An 18,154-nucleotide genomic window follows, 5' to 3' on the forward strand; every position below is an offset into this window, starting at 1 on the left:
ATTAAATATATATATTTATATTTCTTATTCCTATTCTCTGGATACATTAACTTTAAAATAATCAGATAGAATAAAATGGTTAATTTCTTGTGTCACGATTATTAAAATCATAAAGGTGTTCTCGTCGAAAAATTAGACAATGAATTAATTTTATTTATATATATATATACACATTTAGATTCCTATTTACTCATGCACATGTAAAGTTGTTTCTACGAGTTAAGCCAACGGTATAGAGTACTCACACCCACGGCGAAGCAAGTCGTTTTGTAATTATAATCGGGAAAATTCGTACCTTGGAATCGTGTCCTAGACACGTGCTTTTTGGAATTAATGAGACGCCGAACGCACACGATTCCACGATGAAAATGCACGGTTACAAATTTATGACGAGTTATCAGGGGATCATACTCGCTTTGGTGCTTTCATTGTGTCGTGTATTATGGAACGGTATTATATGTATAATGTTGCAGGGACAAGACAGAAATATATTAACGGCGAATCGTGTGTACTCGTTAGAAAATCGATACAATTGGTGGAATATGTTTTTCGTTTCACTTCCGCACGCGCGCGCTTCTCTCACGCACCTTGATGCTTCACGATGCGTACCATTGAATGAAATAACAATAAAGTGTTGTTATTTTCCAATGCAGGCGGGCATAGTGGTACTTGGCACGTTTTAGAAAACTGGCTGAAACATGATTGCAAAGAAAGAGGTCACCGAAGCGAATGTCGCATCCGAAATCGAGGTGATAAGGCGAAAATAAATTTGACGAGAGCCGATGTGAGCGGGTAACGTGGTTTTCAACAGTATGCAAACAGGATAAACTTAATTGAATCGAGATTGTAAAAACTATCGAAATGGTGGTACAACTTACTATTACCAATAGAGGAAATCGACGGCGTCGTGAATGGCCAATCTAGATTTTAATTATCTTCTGTTTACGGTTTTTATGGGAACAGGTTTGCTTTAAGGAAAATGTGTGTACACGTATGAAGTATAATGCAACGAATAATGTAGATCTGTCTTAAGCATATGTTATCTGTAAGGTGTTTGAAAAAATGTTTTAATTGATTATAGGTCTTCAATGTTTTCCATCCTGATAGCAGACGACACGCGCATCGCTGCTTCAGTTGAAAATAGTGCGCCATGGAGGGATAGGATTTCTTCGGAATGTATTCGGCGGTTTGAGTATATTTTTATTTCATAATTTAGCCTGAAATATGTTGTTCCTTCTACGAGGACATGTTCTTAACATGTCCTGTAGCTTGAGGAACACAGTTAATGAAGTTAAATCACTTGAATCTAGTCTTCCGGCATTGCTTAACCTCAACACAGAAGTCCCTCCAATTTGTAAGAATCTATTCTGTACAAAAACTAATTTATCCGTGACTGATGAAAATGTCAAAAGGTATATGAATTATCTTATATCCGCGTACCAAAATAAGAATGTGAAAAGTCAAAGTATCAAGGAAATTTTGGGAGTACAAACATTGTCGCACTTGTTGAATGAAAAATTATGTATACTACAGAACATGAACAGTTTAAAGGACTTTGGTAAGTCTTCGAGCATTCTAGCCACAAAATAATGGAACTATAATCTTTTGCGTTAGTTTCTTATTGTAGGAAATCGCTGAAAGTTATTTAAATAGAATATACCGTTTACCTTTGCTGCTTATTTATTGGTGAATGAAAATTATAAAATAGGTAATGGAATCAAACTATTCAGTGTACGTTTATGCATGTCATATGCGCCTAAAGAATTTTGGAGCACTGATGTTACATGAGAGTTCTTAGAATTATCATCTAATAAGATTCATATAAAACATCATGGTTTCATTATTTTGTATATGGTTGTTACCTTTGTTGTATTCCTTAATACCAACATAACAGATAAATTGCTTTTTAGTTGGTAACAATAAAGACATGGAAAGCCTTGTTAAAGAAGAGGAAGCAATGTATGTACAGCAGATGCAAGATATCGATAAACAGATATTGGATGTTATTTTACAGCATTTGGATGAAGAAAACTATAACAATCTTATTATAGAAATAATACCAGGTGTAGGAGGGCTCGAAGCTATGCTGTTTGCCCATGATTTATTGAACATGTACATAGGGTATTTAGAGTACTTGCAACTAGACTATGAAATAATACAAATGGACAATAATGAAACAGGTGGTATAAGGAAAGCTGTTATAGCAGTGACAAGCACTCAGGCATATATGAAATTTAAATACGAAGGTGGTGTACATAGGGTACAAAGAATACCAGCGACAGAGAGATCTGGTCGAATGCATACAAGTACGGCCACAGTGATTATTTTGCCAGAGCCCTCGGAAATAGAAATTGTACTGAATAAGAAAGATTTAAAGATAGAAGGGAAAAAATCTTCTGGTCCAGGAGGCCAGCATGTAAATAGTACGGATTCAGCAGTTAGAGTAACTCACCTACCGACTGGTATAGCTGTAACTTGCCAGATAATGAAGTCACAGATAAGGAACAAACAGTGGGCTTTAATGAAATTAAGAAGCTTACTGTACGAGCAGCAGTACGAGAAGCAAACTTCGTTTATCGGTGGATTGCGTAAGAAGCAGGTGGGAAAACAGACCAGAAACGAAAAGATTAGAACATATAATTACAATCAAGACCGTGTGACGGATCATAGGTTATCAAATTCCACGATACATTCTTTAAGAACGTTCATGAAGGGTGGGCGAGAGTTGGAGGAGTTAGAGGAGAAGCTCCACCGAAGCATACGGTGGAAAATGTTGTTGGAGTTGATACATAAGGCGGATAGTGAATTGAAATAGACGACGGGAGTTCGCTCAAACGTTTGCTAACAACATTTTTGATAAGAAACGACTTCATTTTACATAGGCAAGCCATTGTACATAGCAAATCGGTAATAAACTCTGTGTAATACAAGTAACATTCATTCGTTTTTCGGTATCGAATCTCGCCGCCATTGTCCCCCGGGCGCGTGAGAGTGCCAGATTCCGCACGAGGATGCAGAGAGCCGGCGAAGTAGAGAGTTCAGTTGTTTATTTTGAAAAACATACAACAAGATTATCTTTTCTTTCATTTTTTCCCACTTATTTTTTTTTTTTTTGTTAATCCGTTCGCTTTCAACCGCGTGTCCAAAGGCACACATCCTTGTAACGTCTTTGTATAATACATTAATATACAAAATTAATATCCGTAATCTTTATAAATATTAAACGACGACACCGTCTTACGTTCGGTTAATGTACAAAGCGCGAAAGTCTGTGTGGAATGTGTCCCATGGTATCGCGAACGTACGCCCGCGTATCACGGCCCTGCTCCGACCGTCCCCTAATCAGACTCTAATTGCTTCATCGCTCTAGAAATTACACCGGCGGCAGGCGTGAGCGCGAATCAACCGGTCGGCCAAATGCGATTTCATCATCGCGACGGCTCCGTTCGCCGATTATGCTACGAAACGTGGATGCATGCTACCTACGAGCCCTCGAGATTAGACTTCCTCGTTCGTAACTTGGCTTTTAGCTCGTTCCTCAGCTAAGAAATATGTGTCCTCGGTCGCCGGAAATCGCCTCCTACGTTCGCGAGCAATTTGAACCGCGCGAACACGCGTTACAACGTTTCATGATCAACCGACGAACCCATAGATCGATCCCTTGCCGAATCAAAGGATCCGTCAGTTCTGAAAGGGAAGAATCAACCCCCGCGAATCGTGCAACTACAATTAACAAGAAACTTTCCTCGTTGCTTTCTCTATTCTATCGGCATTGGACGCTTCAGGAAGGTTCATTGTTTCGACAATCGATTCGTTACGAGAAAGCTTCCTGACACGCTACCGATCGCAAGAGGCGTCGAGAACTTGAACGACCAACCGAACACCAAAAAAGGACAAAATTTTCGTCTAAGCAGCGATTTTATTTGCGGAACGAAACGTCCTCCGTCGTTCGATGAAAATTTTGCCTTGTGGTAAACGAGAAAGAAAGAAAGACAGGAACGAAAACATGTGGTGGAGCAGGGACGCGTACGGGGGTAGATACCGCGTTGCATTCTGGGCAGTAAGGTCGTTTTTTTTGTTCATTTTTCATTAGGACTAGTGTTCGGCACTGAATCACGGACGTCTCATTCGGATTCTAGACCCGGCCGCCGTTCATTCATTGTTTGCCGAGTAAATTCTCTAACGCGAAACAGCCTGAACCAACCCTCGTCCCGTGGAGAACACGATGAACGTCCAGGCTCGACGGCGGATGCTCGTCGCAGACCCGGCCTGCGGCGGACAGCGCGTCGGCGGACAGCACCAGGAGTTGTGTTTCTCCCGGCTAGTACAGCGTCGCTATAGATACATACTAGAAATACCTTGGAGTCGCGGTGACTATCGAAAAACAGGGAGAGAGAGAAAGAGAAATGAAAAAAGATCAAATGAAACATTGAATACCTCGCAACGAATCACCTCGAAATTGTACTTTCTCCCGTTTAAAAGCTGAACGACGATTGGCAACGCGCGGTCTCGTCGCACGAGAGAGAACCGCCTAACCACGATCTACGATCGGCCGCGAAGAAAGCGACGATCCTCGTTCGCCTTCGTCGGCCCAGAACCCGTTAACGGTCGACGTCCCTGAGCCAGGCGGGCCAGGATTAGTCGTGACCGAAGACGACTCGTCTGACGAGGACGCAGCTGGTCACCAACAGGATCAGGAGGTAGATGTCCGGCGCCGCGTTCACGGCCAGCCCGCAGAGGTCTCTGATTTCGCTCTCCCTCGGGTGAGTGCGTATGCAGGACTCTGGTCGCTTCCTCTTCAGAGTGGTGAGCGCCTTCTGGCACACCAGCGAGTTGTTCTCGTACGTCACCTCCTCCGGCACGACGCTCAACGGGGGTGACATCATGTCGATGCAGTCCGTGTTCACAACCAACAGTAGCATGTTGCTGAAGTCCACCGGCTGGACGATGTACGGCCTCATACACTCGTCGTTCGTGCTCGGCTCAACGTCGAACGAGTCGAAGGATACGTTACGCAGGTACAGGTACACCTGCAAGATGAACAGGGTTCAGAGCGTTAACAGCTGAGAGCTGTGAAAGTAAAAGCTAACAGTTAAGAAGGTGAATCTTCGATATGAGCCGTTCAACAGCCGGTCCATTGTTTAATTGTTGAAGATTTGATCGTTACGGCACTTGATTGACTCTCAACTTTGTATGTTTAGGAAAGTTTTCTGTTTGAATACATAATCCTAGCGCTATCAATTCAAAACACGTTGATTGCCACGGTGGTCACTGACGACTGGAGCTTCGAAATTGCTTGAAAACGATTGCAATAAGAAAATTGATATCGAATAAAAATCTTTAGTAACATAAGCAGGTAGATAATAGCGTAATATGAGTACTGTAATACCAAGTAATTACTAATTACTTCTAATACTATTTGCCTTTACTACGAAGGAATAAGGATTACTATAACAAAACGTTCGAAATTCTCGTGGCAGTCAACGTGTTGATCGTTAGAGCGATTGCTAAACGACAGTGTCTACGCTCGTACCTCTTTGTCGCAAGCCTCCGGCCTGGTGCGATTGATCAGAACCTTCTGATCGAACATTTTCTCGTCTTTCGCGTCGACTGGCGCCTTATCTTCGTTCTCCTGGTAGTCCTCGTGGATACCCTCCTCCTCGTTCGGGTAAGCAAACGCCTCAGCGTACTCGGATTCCCAAATTCCAGCTTTGGCCCAAGCCCAGGCTGCTTGCCCCACGAGCCAGGCGATCAGTTTCTGGACGTTCTTCCACGGCTGAAAGTAATCAGTCGTCAGTACCCATCAGCGACGCGAGGAATCGCCTTTCCGGAAGAGTAACTGGCGAAAAGCCAGATCCTCGAGGCGCCTAAAAAGAAATCTCACCGTGAGCAAGATATTCGCGTCGTTGCTGGTCTGCGTGCTTTTGAAGCACACGGCTTGGTAATCGAATATCCTGATCCTCTCGAAGACGCCCTCCTTTACGAGGTTGGCCATGATCGGCCCCCTAAGCTCGCCGAAGAACTTGCCGGCGTCGGTCTCGTCCTCGGCTGCAATCACGTAGCCGTTGTTGTCGATCAAGTAGCAGGCCCATTTGTCTGCGCCGCAATGCGCGTGACAGTTGCCCTGTCCCTCGCAATTGTACGTTATATTCTGGAAGAGTCCTTGGAGGGCGGTATGCTGGAACTGGAAACCCACGACCGCGACTGGCGCCTTCGTTCCTTGGGATCCTGAAGAGTAATCAACATTGGTATCGAGGGAAGAAAATAATCAAGATCCAACGAGTAAGATCATTCAAGAATTTTCCGAATGTTTGAGCTCTATCGAAGTTCCAGCAGAGTTAATCTTTTAAGTGTCGCCCCCTTTTATTGGTTTCTTTTTGTTATTATCAGTATTATTTTTTAAAAAAATATTAAATTGGTCTTAACACTAGATTTACGGAACGAGTCAATTTGACTCATACTGAATTTCATAAACATTATTTGGTAAATGTTTGGGTCGATTTTGATTGATGATCCCAATTATCTACTTTCAAATCTTTGACTTCTAAGATGTAAATGAGCGAGTATCGATCTTTCTGAAAATGATAGAACAAACTATATAGTAAATTTCCGTAAATCTAGTGTAAAATTGTAGTGTCTCGTTTTACCGATAAAAATGGCACGGCTGGCAGTGACAATGGTGGTATTATCGGCACCCTCCTCGTCGATTGGCACAGAGAACACGAAACTGTCCGGATTCACGTAGTGCTGCTCCACGGCACGCTTGTACCACACCTCATCTATGGCTTTATAGTACATCTTCTTGCTGAAATGGTCCTCTGGGATGTTAGCCTCCTCGTCTGTCAGAAAGTCCTGCCATCTCGTCAGGCCACTGTGGGTGGACATGAACGCGAGCGTCACGCCGAAACGTTGTTGGAACTCTTCCCTACAAGGAGAGGAATGTTAAACTCCCGGCTGAAGATATCCGGTTTAGATAATAAGACTTCAGAGGATTAGTATTTTCTAATGTTCAACGCTAGCGCGATACGGCGGAGCCATTGGTAATTCGTCTGCGTTGCCGATAATCGTACGATCGAGCAAGGAAATGAATTTTGTTCGTGGCATTTCGAAGAATGACAGCTCTGCAAGCGAGTTTCCAATTTCGAGTCGCCACTGTACAATTGAAACTGGCGGAGCCTGATCTTCCAGTTCCTGGCTCCCCTTGGCGTCTCTTCTTCTTCGAGATCCCTGAAAGATTACCGTCCTTGGACGGCTCGCGATCGAATCGCCGATTAAGAATCGCAGAGAAGGAGTAACGAAATCAGTAGAACGCAAATTACTTGGCGGAGATGAAAGGGGGAATGTAGAATGAACGTTAATGGAAACTGTGTCGCTTCAACTGGCGATAAATGAACGGGCACAACTGATATCGAAACTGAAAGGAAAAGATTGACAGAACGTTACAAAAGGAGAGAGAAAGCGGATGGAAAAGAAGCGATAAACAACGAACGGCAGAAGGACAGAAATCGTTAGCCTCTAAAAAGAAAACGTAAGGTGCGTTGTGGTGGACGTTACCTGGGCAGCAGATTCATCAGCCTAGCTAAAGGTCTGCATGGCGTCAAAGTGGTCAGTATTAGTAAAAAGGAACGGGCGCGTTTTGTTATCCTGAAGATAAAAATAAGAAAACGGAACGAGAGAAAATTGTGCAGAAAACGGAAAACACACAGATAGAGGAACGGTCACCGAAATAATGGTCTCGCTGTTTCCGTTAAATGGCAACGAGGTGTTCGCGCGTCAGCTTATTATTCTATCTTTGACCAGAAAAATCTGAAAATATCTTCTTCCACACGATTCGACTAACAATTCAACGCACTCGTATCGGAACGGTAGAGAAAAGTATGTTTCCCCTGCTAGTATGCAAGACATTTCCCGACATTCGTAACGGCGCCTTGGTCTTTTATCTTCCAAGAACGACCACGTGTCACATGCAGCACGCATTTTAACGCTTGTAACAGACAACTCGATGCTCACCCTTTTTCTTCGCGTGTGGTGCTGGGGTTCGCAAACCATTCGGTTACCTTTGCGTCGAACACCAGGCTATGTAGAAGTTCTCTATCGCAGTAATACGACTCCTTGTCCGCTTTGTATGCCGTGGCTGTCCAACAGAAACCATATTTTGAATTGTTTTGAAATTATCGTAATCACCGAACGCATTTTACGCGATATCTATGTCGTTTCTCTTTTAACCCCTCGACTTACAATATCGTGTCAGACTTTTAAACTGAATTTGAGAAGCCTAAGTATTATTCATTCTTTTTTTTTTAAATATAAATTAAGTATTACTTTTCTATGGTTAATCTTTGGAGTAAATGAAAACATAGACATCCAAATTGTTTCTTTTCTTAATAAATTATTAACGATAAGGTAGTTGTATCGATTATAGTTCAAAATGAAATCATAGGGCAAGGGGTTAACTCCCTACATTGATCTTTGGGATAAGGAACTCTATTACGCCGCGGACATTGCAGATCAGAGGAAAGGTTCAATTTTGTCGGACAGTGTGTTACTATTAGAATTATCCTGTCGCAAGGACACCTACGTTTCGATTTACGATCGGTGTCGTTACCGGAACTCGTGGCCGAGTATTCTGGCGGCTGGGATGGTTGTTTCATGTCTTTCCATTTCCAGCCTGGCTGGTGGATGCGCTTAAGGAAATGTAGGAGCTGACCCTCAGAGTTATTGAACGATCGATCACCTTCGTAGTGATATCTGGAACGGTGAAACCCGATATTAACTACCTATTCGAACTAGATTTACGAATGAAACGGTTTACTCGATTCAGATTTAGAAATCAAGGGACTCGCTTGACTAAAATCGAAATTTTAAGAGACTCACTTGCAGTACAACCAATGAGGATGCACCCGCCAGTTCGAACCAGTGAAATAATCCGATAAGTTCGTGCCTGCGACAGAAAATATTGTTAAGATGATAAAACCGATTAAATATGGAATCTTAGATGTCGCTTTTGTCCCCGGTTTTTATGAGCGATACGTACCAGTGATGTGCAAACGATGTATTTCCTGGGTTGCGTGCACGCGATTACTTCCGGTGTGATCATATTCCGGCAGACTGACCACCACCGTGAACGGTGTGTTCGGTATACCCGTGTAATCGTATTTCCTCTTCACTCTGCCCACCCGTTTCTACAAGAACAGAACCAGAACAGAAACACGTTGTTCGATAAGAATGCGGCGTCTTCTAGCACAGCCTAACCACTCCATTCTTCGGTTAATTACGAAATTAATTACCATATCGTCGTAATGATACTTTGTGAGAAGCGTGACGCTACCGTTCTTCTGATTGACCACGTCATTCCGAAGCTGCAATTAAAACATAGTCGCGCTGTAGCTACAGAGATTTGCTCGAGATGCGTAAACGATGAAGCTTATTTCAAATGATTATGAGTTTATTTAAAACAATCGTTTACCATAAGAATTCCCTCGTCGAACTCCCTTGGTTCCCTATCCTGATCCATCAGCTCAACCTCCGCCATGTCAACGCTGTTGTACGCTGGCTTCAGGATGCCTTGGAACTATAAATCACAGCTTTGATTAGTCATAGATAATATTAATAATAATAATAATAATAATAATAAATAATAATAATAAATAATAATAAATAATAATAAGATAATATTAAAGTGCGTTACAAAGTATAACATAAATAATATATAAATAAGAATTAATTAATGTGTGATAGGTAATAAGGAAATTATCTTAGCGTATAAATAAATTCAGTAAACACTAGATAAGCAGAATTTATAAAATATTAATCAACATTATTCTTCTCACGGTACTAACCGTGTTTAACTCTTTGCGATCGGTGCCGCCATAGTGGCGACATTTTCCTTTTTTTCTGAGTACAGTGTTATTTTACGATCGAGAGGTATTGTATTTATTATTCTTTACAGTATCTATATTCAACGAAACACATTAACCTCAACAAATTGTTGAAATCCATATATTTATTATAAACCACCTATAGAAAAATAACTTTGAAAACATATTTGCTTCGACTAGTTGGTACTGTCGCCAGAAAAATGTGCCGATCGTAAAGGGTTAAACCATTCAGATGAATGCAATCAACAATTCCTTCTCAAGATATATATTGCTCTTATTAAAATTACCACTGGTCGGAGGTCGGGATGAATCAGGATGAAACCGTTATTGGTCACGATGAACGCGTATCCGTTGACGCCGAGCTACAGGGGATAAAAAGTGTTTTCTATTAATTCATTCAATTTAACTGGTAAAAATTCAGTGTAGATCGACTCACCCTGTGCGGCATCATGAGTTTCTGTATTTCTTCGATCGGAACGTCCGTGCCAGCGACACCGAGGAGATCAGCGATCCGTGTCTGCGCAAAGAAACACGTGACCGTTTCAGAATGATTCGGCCTGCGTGATATCGAGGCTCGTGTAATCGAAAAATGAATTACGAGTCATTATCATCCCAAGTCGCATAACCAATAAGCGTATCTACCTTTCTCCAATAAACGCTATCACAATGAATTCCTCTAAAGACACACTGTACTAGTATGAAAACAAAATAACGATATTTACTAAAGAAACGATAACAATCATCTCTGACGTACGGCTGGATGTATAAAACTAGCTCAACTACGGTCTCAATAGAAAACAAAAAGGAAAGAAAGAGAAACCAAGAAACGATAATAATAAAGAACGATACACAATAATAAGAACAATTAATATCTGACGCAGGCTCTCCTAAGTGTCAAAATGATCAAATTACAATTAGCCGCGCCGTTTATCGTTCTGTCGATTCGTTTCTTCTTCGTGGATCCGCTCGATTCTCTGTTTAATAACGATTATCGGATCAAGTCGTAAATAATCACCGTTACCATCATTCATTCATCAACGATACATCATCGATCGTCGTCAGATTCATTAGTCGACGTTTAATTTTGCACATTCCAAATTAATATCGAGGGTTCCGACGATGTATACGGCAGATTTTATCAGTCATTTGATCCAATTAAAATGCATAATCTACGATCTACTGCCGAATAGAAATCATGAAAATCTATTTGCTGGGAACGGTGATTGAAATTTCGATAATTCCTTTCCTTTTCTTCCGTCGGATCTGCGGGAGAAGAAACTATCGCCGGAACGGTGCCCGACTGAACTCTACTAGATTACTCGTCTAACTCAATCTAGCACTGAAGAAAAACTGATCAATCCGTACCGTGTACACGTGTGTGCTCAGTACTCTTTTACTTTTTGAACCCGAAACAGAAGATTCTCTCTTACGTTTCAGAGCATGTATATGTATATATACATATATACGTATATAATCACCTCAGAACGAGAGTTCTACTACGGATTCAATGGTAATAATAGTAGTAATAATAATAATAATAGTAATAATAGTAATAATAATAATAATAATAATAATAATCATAATAACGATAATAATAATAATAATGATAACAATAATAATAATTCAACAGGAGGTATTCGCCGTTCGCAATCCAACAGGCGGGCAGGATAATCCGTGTTTCTACTCGTCTCGAACAGGGCACAGGGTAGACTAAAGTACCTAAACCTACCTAATGATTAAACTAAATTCAGAACTAGTGTTAGACCAAAGTAAGATACCAGAGAGACGAACGTGGACCTAAATGAAACGAAATATCGCCGCGCGGCCTTCGTCTCGCCTCAGGGATATATTTATTCTCATTTTCAAACTACCAAATAATATAGTTTCATATTGCAATCATCGCAGAAACTGTTAATCATATAAACGAGATGAATTTAGAAATCTAGCATTGATATTAAGTAAGACGTACAATTGTATATAAAACGTATTGGACAATTTTCAGCTGTTTCCAATTATAGGAGAAATATCGCGATTGTTTCGTTTGACAGACATTCTGCGCCTACGAACATCAAGAAGAAGCGTCAAGAAAATTTTGGAAACGAGCATTTGAAACGTTTTAATCATCTTTCGAATCTAATCGTAGATTCGAAGAGAATCAAAATGGCGGTGGACGGCCGTTGTCGGCCCGCCCTTAGACACGGCAACCCAGAGGCGATGGCGTCTGCCGCGCGCGGGTACAAAAGGCGAAAGGGTTACGGGGCTCTATGCATCGAAACAACGTTGCTTTGTGTTTTGTTTGTGTTTTGCTGCCAACCTCTCTTGTCTCTGTCACCCAGTACGCCTCGTTCACCAGCACCTGCCTTGTGATGTTCTGTGGACAAAGAGGAGCTTAAAACCAAAGGAAAATCGGATTCGTTCCGCGCACGCTTGAGAACCTACCCTAACGTCGGGGATGGCTCGAAAAGAAAGAAAGGGCTCGTGGGGTAATGATAATGAATGGATGGCTCGATACGTGGCGAAATTCGAATGTTACTCTCTTATCGACCGATTGAACTTGGTATTCTGATATTATAGTCTGATTAAAGTCGCGTGGATCGCACAAGATCCTTCAATCAGAAATTTCAACGATTCCATACTAGAACAAGACTTCTAACTAGTCGTTCGCTAGAAGTTGTTGTTGTTGTTGTTGTTGTTGTTGTGTGACCAAGCGATTTTTAATCAGACCATAACACTGCGCAGATGCATACGTGAGTGCATTTCGATACTGAGAATTATTAATAGAACGGGGTTAACGGTACACGATGATGGGGACGGTATTCTATTCTCGATAAAAAACTTTCAGGACACGTTTTTATAGAGAAAATACCTCAACGTCGCTCTCTCTCTCTCTCTCTCTCTCTCTCTCTCTCTCTCTCTCTCTCTCTCTCTCTCTCTCTCTCTCTCTCTCTCTCTCTCTCTCTCTCTCGCTCTCTCTCTCTCTCTCGCTCCTCCCCTTATACATTGGCTCGTCTCTCGCTCGAGAGACGCTAAAGTCGACGACGACGTGACGATTTTCGTTCGATTCTCGGTTTCAGAAGGATCGTCGACCGCCCTGTGCATTCGTGTTATCGTGATCTTGAACATCTTACCGCGTTCTCGCGTCGATCGAACACCGGCATGCTGACCGAGGTCATCAGCTTGTACTCCTGAAGATCGCCGTACTGGTCGTGGTCCTTCTTCTGCTTCTTCACGAACCTGCGGTCCCGTTCCTCCGCGTTGAAGAGCTTCTTCCGCCGGTGCAGCTGCAGGAACCGCTCCTTTTGCGCCTCGCTCTCGCGCTGCTCCCACAGCCAATCGGTCATCTTCGGGTCCGTGATGTCAGCGTACACCGGCGTCCATATTGTCGGGTGATCGCTGCGCCCCAGCACCAATGGCCGCGCCATTACCGGGACGTATTTGAGCACCTGGTAATCGTAGGTAATTAATCCTTTCTACTCGATAGGTGACTCTCAGTTACCATACGATTTGTTATACCGAAATCATAAAGTCTTATATATAATAATAACACGTTCAATGCCGTACGATTTCATCGAGCAAAATAGAAACAATGGAAAAAATATTATACTAAATCGTTTGATTGAATTGCATTATGTTTATTACACGTTCATCCAGCTGAATGTCACTGTATTAGGTAGCATTATTTATAACGGAAATGTTTTCAAATAATCATCGTCTCATTGAGTGAACTATAGTAATTCGATTTGGTCGGGGTCACCGGTGACCCCCATGGTATTCAACGTGTTAAGCTTATAATCCATGAACATGTGGAATATTGAAATAATGACTTTGTTTCTTAATTTATGTATATTCCCTCATTCATTTCGTTTTGAAGGATGTCGTCTATGACTCATTGGAAACTGTTGAATATTTCCAGCGAAAGACTTCCGAGTGCAAAGGGTTACTCTTTTGCACAGGATTCTTTAGAATATGTGAAATCTTCGACAGAGGAAGCTATATTGCGTATCGAACTCTCAAATTTTAGAGGAAAAGGGAATTTCGTAATGAGAGTTTGTTATTTCAGAAATTAGATTGTTTGTTCCGGGCTTTGTATCTTGATAACTATTAACCATCGAGTTTTAAAGATTACGGAAACTATCTACCAAGAAAGTTTATATCAAAATATAATTTTCGTCAATTAATTACTATTGTCCCTTTTGCTTTATGTTTCAGATTGCATTCCCGAGATTTGTGGTCTAGCGTTGAACAATTTATGTTGAATTCAGCGAGTCTACCTGTTCCCTGACTTCGGCCAGGGTGCAAAGATGGACGAAGTATCCCCTATTGGCGCAGGCCATCCACTGAACCTCCCTCACGTCCGCCACTTCTCTGCCTATCAGGTAAGTGAACATTCTAACTGGCATGTCAGCCTTAAACGGCTCGTCTTGATTGTCCCTCCAATTGTAAGTTTCGAAGATCTCTTTGTAGTTGTACGGCACTCCGTCCGTTATCAGCATGATCGCTTGGTTGCACCTCGCGCCCTCCCTCTCGTATCGATAGGAGTCGAGCAGCTCGAACGCGGTGGTCAAGGCCAGGGAGAAGTTCGCGATCTTCTCCGTGTCGAGGTTCGAAATCGCTCTTTTCAGCTCCCTCACGTTCGCCAGGTTCGCCTGGACCAGTGTGTCGTTGAAGCAAGGCACCACCTGAAACGAGATACTAAATTAATTCAAAGCGACGCGAATTTTTCGAACTGCACCACGCTCGCAGGATACAAAATCCTTTGAACTGTCATATAAGAGGAACAATTCAATACACTGAACTATCTATTAACACGTTAACCGCCATGAGAATTTAGTATTTCGTATAACATTACTTATCGCATCATAAATGCAAATGGTATTAAAATTAATTAACAATACTTTGATATCATAGCTCTTCAGTTACATTATTATTCAGCTACCTACGTAACTAAATATTATGATACATCAGTTGTTTTCTTTTAATTGTTTTCAAGTAATTTGGTCCGGTCCATTGGTGACCTCCTTGGAGGTCAACGCGTTAATCGAATTCCATATGAATACAGAATTTTATTTGACATCGAGTTCTATCTTTCTAAACATTTGAATTACTCGAAAATCTTTGCCAGCTATCTTCAAGGACTAATCTCGTAGATTTTCAAACTTCTCACTTCTACTTCTGCATTTCTACTTGTCATCAAAGGAAATCAAGAAAAATTGAAAACGATGAGACTCTTAGCAAAATCATGTCACCTCTTTGGTAACGTTGGAGAACGTGATGATGTTGACGAAATCATTGTTCCCGAGCGTGTCTAGGATGTTGTTGACCACGTGTCTGGCGATTTCTCTGCGTATCCCGGTCATGCTGCCGGACGTGTCGATCAAGATCAGAATATCCTTCGGGCTGGTCGCAGCTTCGATGTACCAGCTTCTGGTCCTGCAGTCGAATAGGTCCACGGGTTCCATGAACCAGTTGGTCGCAGGGTACTGTCGCATGAAGCCTGTCGCGCTGCCGAAGTATTGCCAAGACAGCGACGGGTCCTGCTCGTAGTTGTTGATGAAGGTTTTGTCCAGCTCCTCGGACCATTTGATCGCTCTGATCACGTCCGAAGCTCTGTCGTAGACGTTCGTCGGGACGTGGACGGCGGACATGTTCAAGTTCACCTGGCCGCCGAAGTGGGAACTGTACTTGAGGTCGATGGTATTGTTCTTTGCGTTGATGTAGAGGAACGACTCCGGGGGATCGGCGTCGGGCGCGGAAAGAGCTGACGTCTCCGCGACGTCCATTATTCTCTGAAAGATGAGAAACAAACGGGTCAGAAATCAGTGAATCTCTCTAGGGTTCACTAGAGATATTCAGTCCCTTATAAAATCATAAAGATTTTCAATTGTTTATAGGGACAGAGAGCTTAGGTTTGATTTAGCAACTCAGAGAGAAGAAAGTAAAATGAGAACGGTGTATTATTTCATAATCGATTCCGTACCATTTTCACTCGGTTACGTCAGGTTTGTTTACATCTAGTTTCGAGCATTGTGTTCTCTGTACGAGTGACTGGGTACACGTATTTCAACAGTGGTGTCGTTTCCCGAGATGATCAGTAAATGTGACGAGCGATTAATGAGAGGCATAGGTTTATTAGAAGTAGAATTAATCATTGGTACCTTGATGGCCGATATCTTGGACTCCATCATCGCCTTGATGTCCTTCGCGATCTCGTGCACCAACGCGTTACCATCACGTTGCGTCACCTTCGCATCCTTGTAGCTGTCGTGGAACTTCTCCACGTTGGTCACGTACTTGCCCACCTGCGACAGCTCGAAACCCAATTTGTGCGCCCATGTTTTCACTCTGCGGGAAGACGGGGCGAACGCCTAGATTAAATTCTGCGGACGGGAAAACGAAGTTTCGACGTGCGCGCTCGTGCCGAAACTTCGAAAACAGTCCATCCAACGGGACCGTCTCCTCTCTGACGCTATTGACAGCGAGCCCGGGGTTCTTAACGGTTACGACCACCGTGTTAGAAGGAACGTCGCTGTAAAAGGTCGATCGGTTCGAAGGGTACGAGTTGTCGTTATTGAATTTCGATTCTTCCCCCGTGACTCATTGTGCTGGTTCTTGCATCACGCCTCGCCGAACTATGTCCGAACTTTCCGTTTACGAGTGAACGGCGGGAGCTTGGCAGCGATTCGATAACATTATCTCTTACAAAAATAATCCCGAAACAGATGCGTCGAGGTTGAAGAAATAATCGAAAAGGACCAAGCGAGCACGCTGAAACGTTCCGATAATTCCCGACACAGCGGTGTCAGCGATTTCCGCAATCCGGTCAATCGAATTTCCAGCACGTGACTATAGAACCTCCCGATCGAAATAATTCATACCCCCGCATAGTAGACTATCTTACCCAAACCACGGTAACGGAATTTCAATCGAAAACCCTAAACGAACGATAACGAGCGTTCATCGACTACTCCAACCAACAAGCTCTATCAGTGGAACAGATCGATGTTAAAACGTTCACGTGATAAAAAAACAATTGCTCAGCCGCAGATCATCTGTCAAAAAGAATCACCTGATCTAAATTCCCTCAATTCTCAACCTTCTGGCATCATTTTCTAAATTCTCCTACAACCTTCACCAAGGAAACTCGGCTGAACAACGAAACGAATAAATAAATCAACGTGGCGAGGTCCGCGTAGCGCGTTGTACGCGCGTCTCCAGCTCGTCCACGTTTCTTCGGTGGTCGGCGCATGTCGATAGCGACCGACCGTCTCCAAAGCCAGCGTACCGAGAACTCGACAGCGTTAGGTTATCAGCGATAATCCACGAACGATTAATTCCTGTTCGCGAACGGATACGTTGACCAGCCGAATCGTTGGCAACTTACGTATTGGACAATATCCCGTCACCGCGGTCCGGTGCCCCGATCAGGATCAGGATGACGACGAGGGTGGGCAGGGAACGGGGCCTCATCACTGCCGTGTTCGTGGCCCGGCTCTCCGCTGTTTACGCGAGGACACGGTAAACAAAACTGAGGAGGCCGAGAGGCGGCTCGCGTCTGACATTAAGGATGCTACTCCGGCCGGCCGTGGGTTCGTCGTCGTCGTCGCCGTCGACGGTCGACGTCGCCGTGCCAGTGCGCGCACCGTTTCCGACGCCGAGCCAGCCTAGCCAGCCAGCCGAGTTCTTCCAGAAGCTTATCGATCGACGCGTCGCGTCGCGGCGCCGTCGAGCTTGCGCGCCCCGAACCGACGCGACACCGTTCGCCGTCGACGTCGACAACGGCTCGGGGACAACGGTTCGGCCACGGCGCGTCGCCGCGACGCCGCTCGTAAGCGTCCACCCTCCGCGGGTTTAAATTGATAGTAATGTTTGCCTCTGCCCAAATGTCAGACCCGTCTTCCTCTTGTTTTCCGTGGATCTGGCTCCCCGTTTAGCCGGTTCGTTGGCTACCAGCGGCGGGTGGAACGCAGGGGGCTGCACCGGTGGCTCCTCTGCGACGATACTTTCGCGGGCTCGAACGGGGCAGGGGGATTTGTTGATTTTACGCTGGAGAGAGGTATCAAGGCACGCAGGTGGTCCTCGGTATGCGGGCGAAACAATTTGAAATACTGTTAACCCCTTGTTTTACAACGTGCCAGACTCGTGGTGAGAATTTTAAAGAAAATTTAACGAGCGCAAGTATTATGCAACTGGAATGAATTCGAATCAACCCTAATCGTACCACGTGTTTTTATAACGAATTTTCAATTTTATAACGACTCTCGGTCACTTATGAGAGT

The 18,154-nt window shown here is 43.4% G+C and overlaps 2 protein-coding genes across 5 annotated transcripts; one reads left to right on the forward strand and one right to left on the reverse strand.

Annotated features, from left to right (window-relative positions):
• Nucleotides 1-1,224: 1,224 nt before the first annotated feature.
• Nucleotides 1,225-2,934, forward strand: mRF1 (mitochondrial translation release factor 1). Its single transcript, XM_031978103.2, has 2 exons — nt 1,225-1,558; nt 1,911-2,934. Exons 1-2 carry the CDS (start codon nt 1,225-1,227, stop codon nt 2,813-2,815), a joined length of 1,239 nt encoding a protein of 412 aa, XP_031833963.1. The 3' UTR covers nt 2,816-2,934.
• stj (voltage-dependent calcium channel subunit straightjacket) lies at nt 2,826-17,543 on the reverse strand. Of its 4 annotated transcripts, XM_031978020.2 has the most exons (19): nt 17,260-17,543; nt 16,034-16,220; nt 15,125-15,664; nt 14,150-14,557; nt 13,007-13,321; nt 12,193-12,249; nt 10,315-10,395; nt 10,166-10,240; nt 9,467-9,571; nt 9,288-9,359; nt 9,035-9,182; nt 8,875-8,941; nt 8,579-8,748; nt 8,011-8,134; nt 7,555-7,587; nt 6,648-6,925; nt 5,885-6,228; nt 5,534-5,776; nt 2,826-5,030 (listed from the first exon to the last, which is right to left on the reverse strand). In XM_031978020.2, exons 1-19 carry the CDS (start codon nt 17,343-17,345, stop codon nt 4,638-4,640), a joined length of 3,726 nt encoding a protein of 1,241 aa, XP_031833880.1. In that variant the 5' UTR covers nt 17,346-17,543; the 3' UTR covers nt 2,826-4,637. The 4 variants fall into 4 exon arrangements, with proteins under 4 accessions (XP_031833880.1, XP_031833882.1, XP_031833881.1 ...); XM_031978022.2 differs by lacking the exon at nt 12,193-12,249 and having other exon boundaries at nt 17,260-17,542; XM_031978021.2 differs by lacking the exon at nt 7,555-7,587 and having other exon boundaries at nt 17,260-17,542.
• Between the last annotated feature and the right edge of the window lie 611 nt (nt 17,544-18,154).

This window comes from Nomia melanderi, chromosome 8 (assembly GCF_051020985.1).
Source record: "Nomia melanderi isolate GNS246 chromosome 8, iyNomMela1, whole genome shotgun sequence".
Classification (NCBI taxonomy): Eukaryota; Metazoa; Arthropoda; class Insecta; order Hymenoptera; family Halictidae; genus Nomia; species Nomia melanderi.

Coding starts and splice junctions, on each gene's coding strand:
- mRF1 (XM_031978103.2), top strand. CDS start 1,225: ATGTTGTTCCTTCTACGAGGACATGTTCTTAACATGTCCTGTAGCTTG. Junction 1,559..1,910: donor GAACAGTTTAAAGGACTTTG/GTAAGTCTTCGA, acceptor ATTGCTTTTTAG/TTGGTAACAATAAAGACATG.
- stj (XM_031978020.2), bottom strand. CDS start 17,345: ATGAGGCCCCGTTCCCTGCCCACCCTCGTCGTCATCCTGATCCTGATC. Junction 15,665..16,033: donor CCAAGATATCGGCCATCAAG/GTACCAATGATT, acceptor CTCATCTTTCAG/AGAATAATGGACGTCGCGGA. Junction 14,558..15,124: donor TCTCCAACGTTACCAAAGAG/GTGACATGATTT, acceptor ATCTCGTTTCAG/GTGGTGCCTTGCTTCAACGA.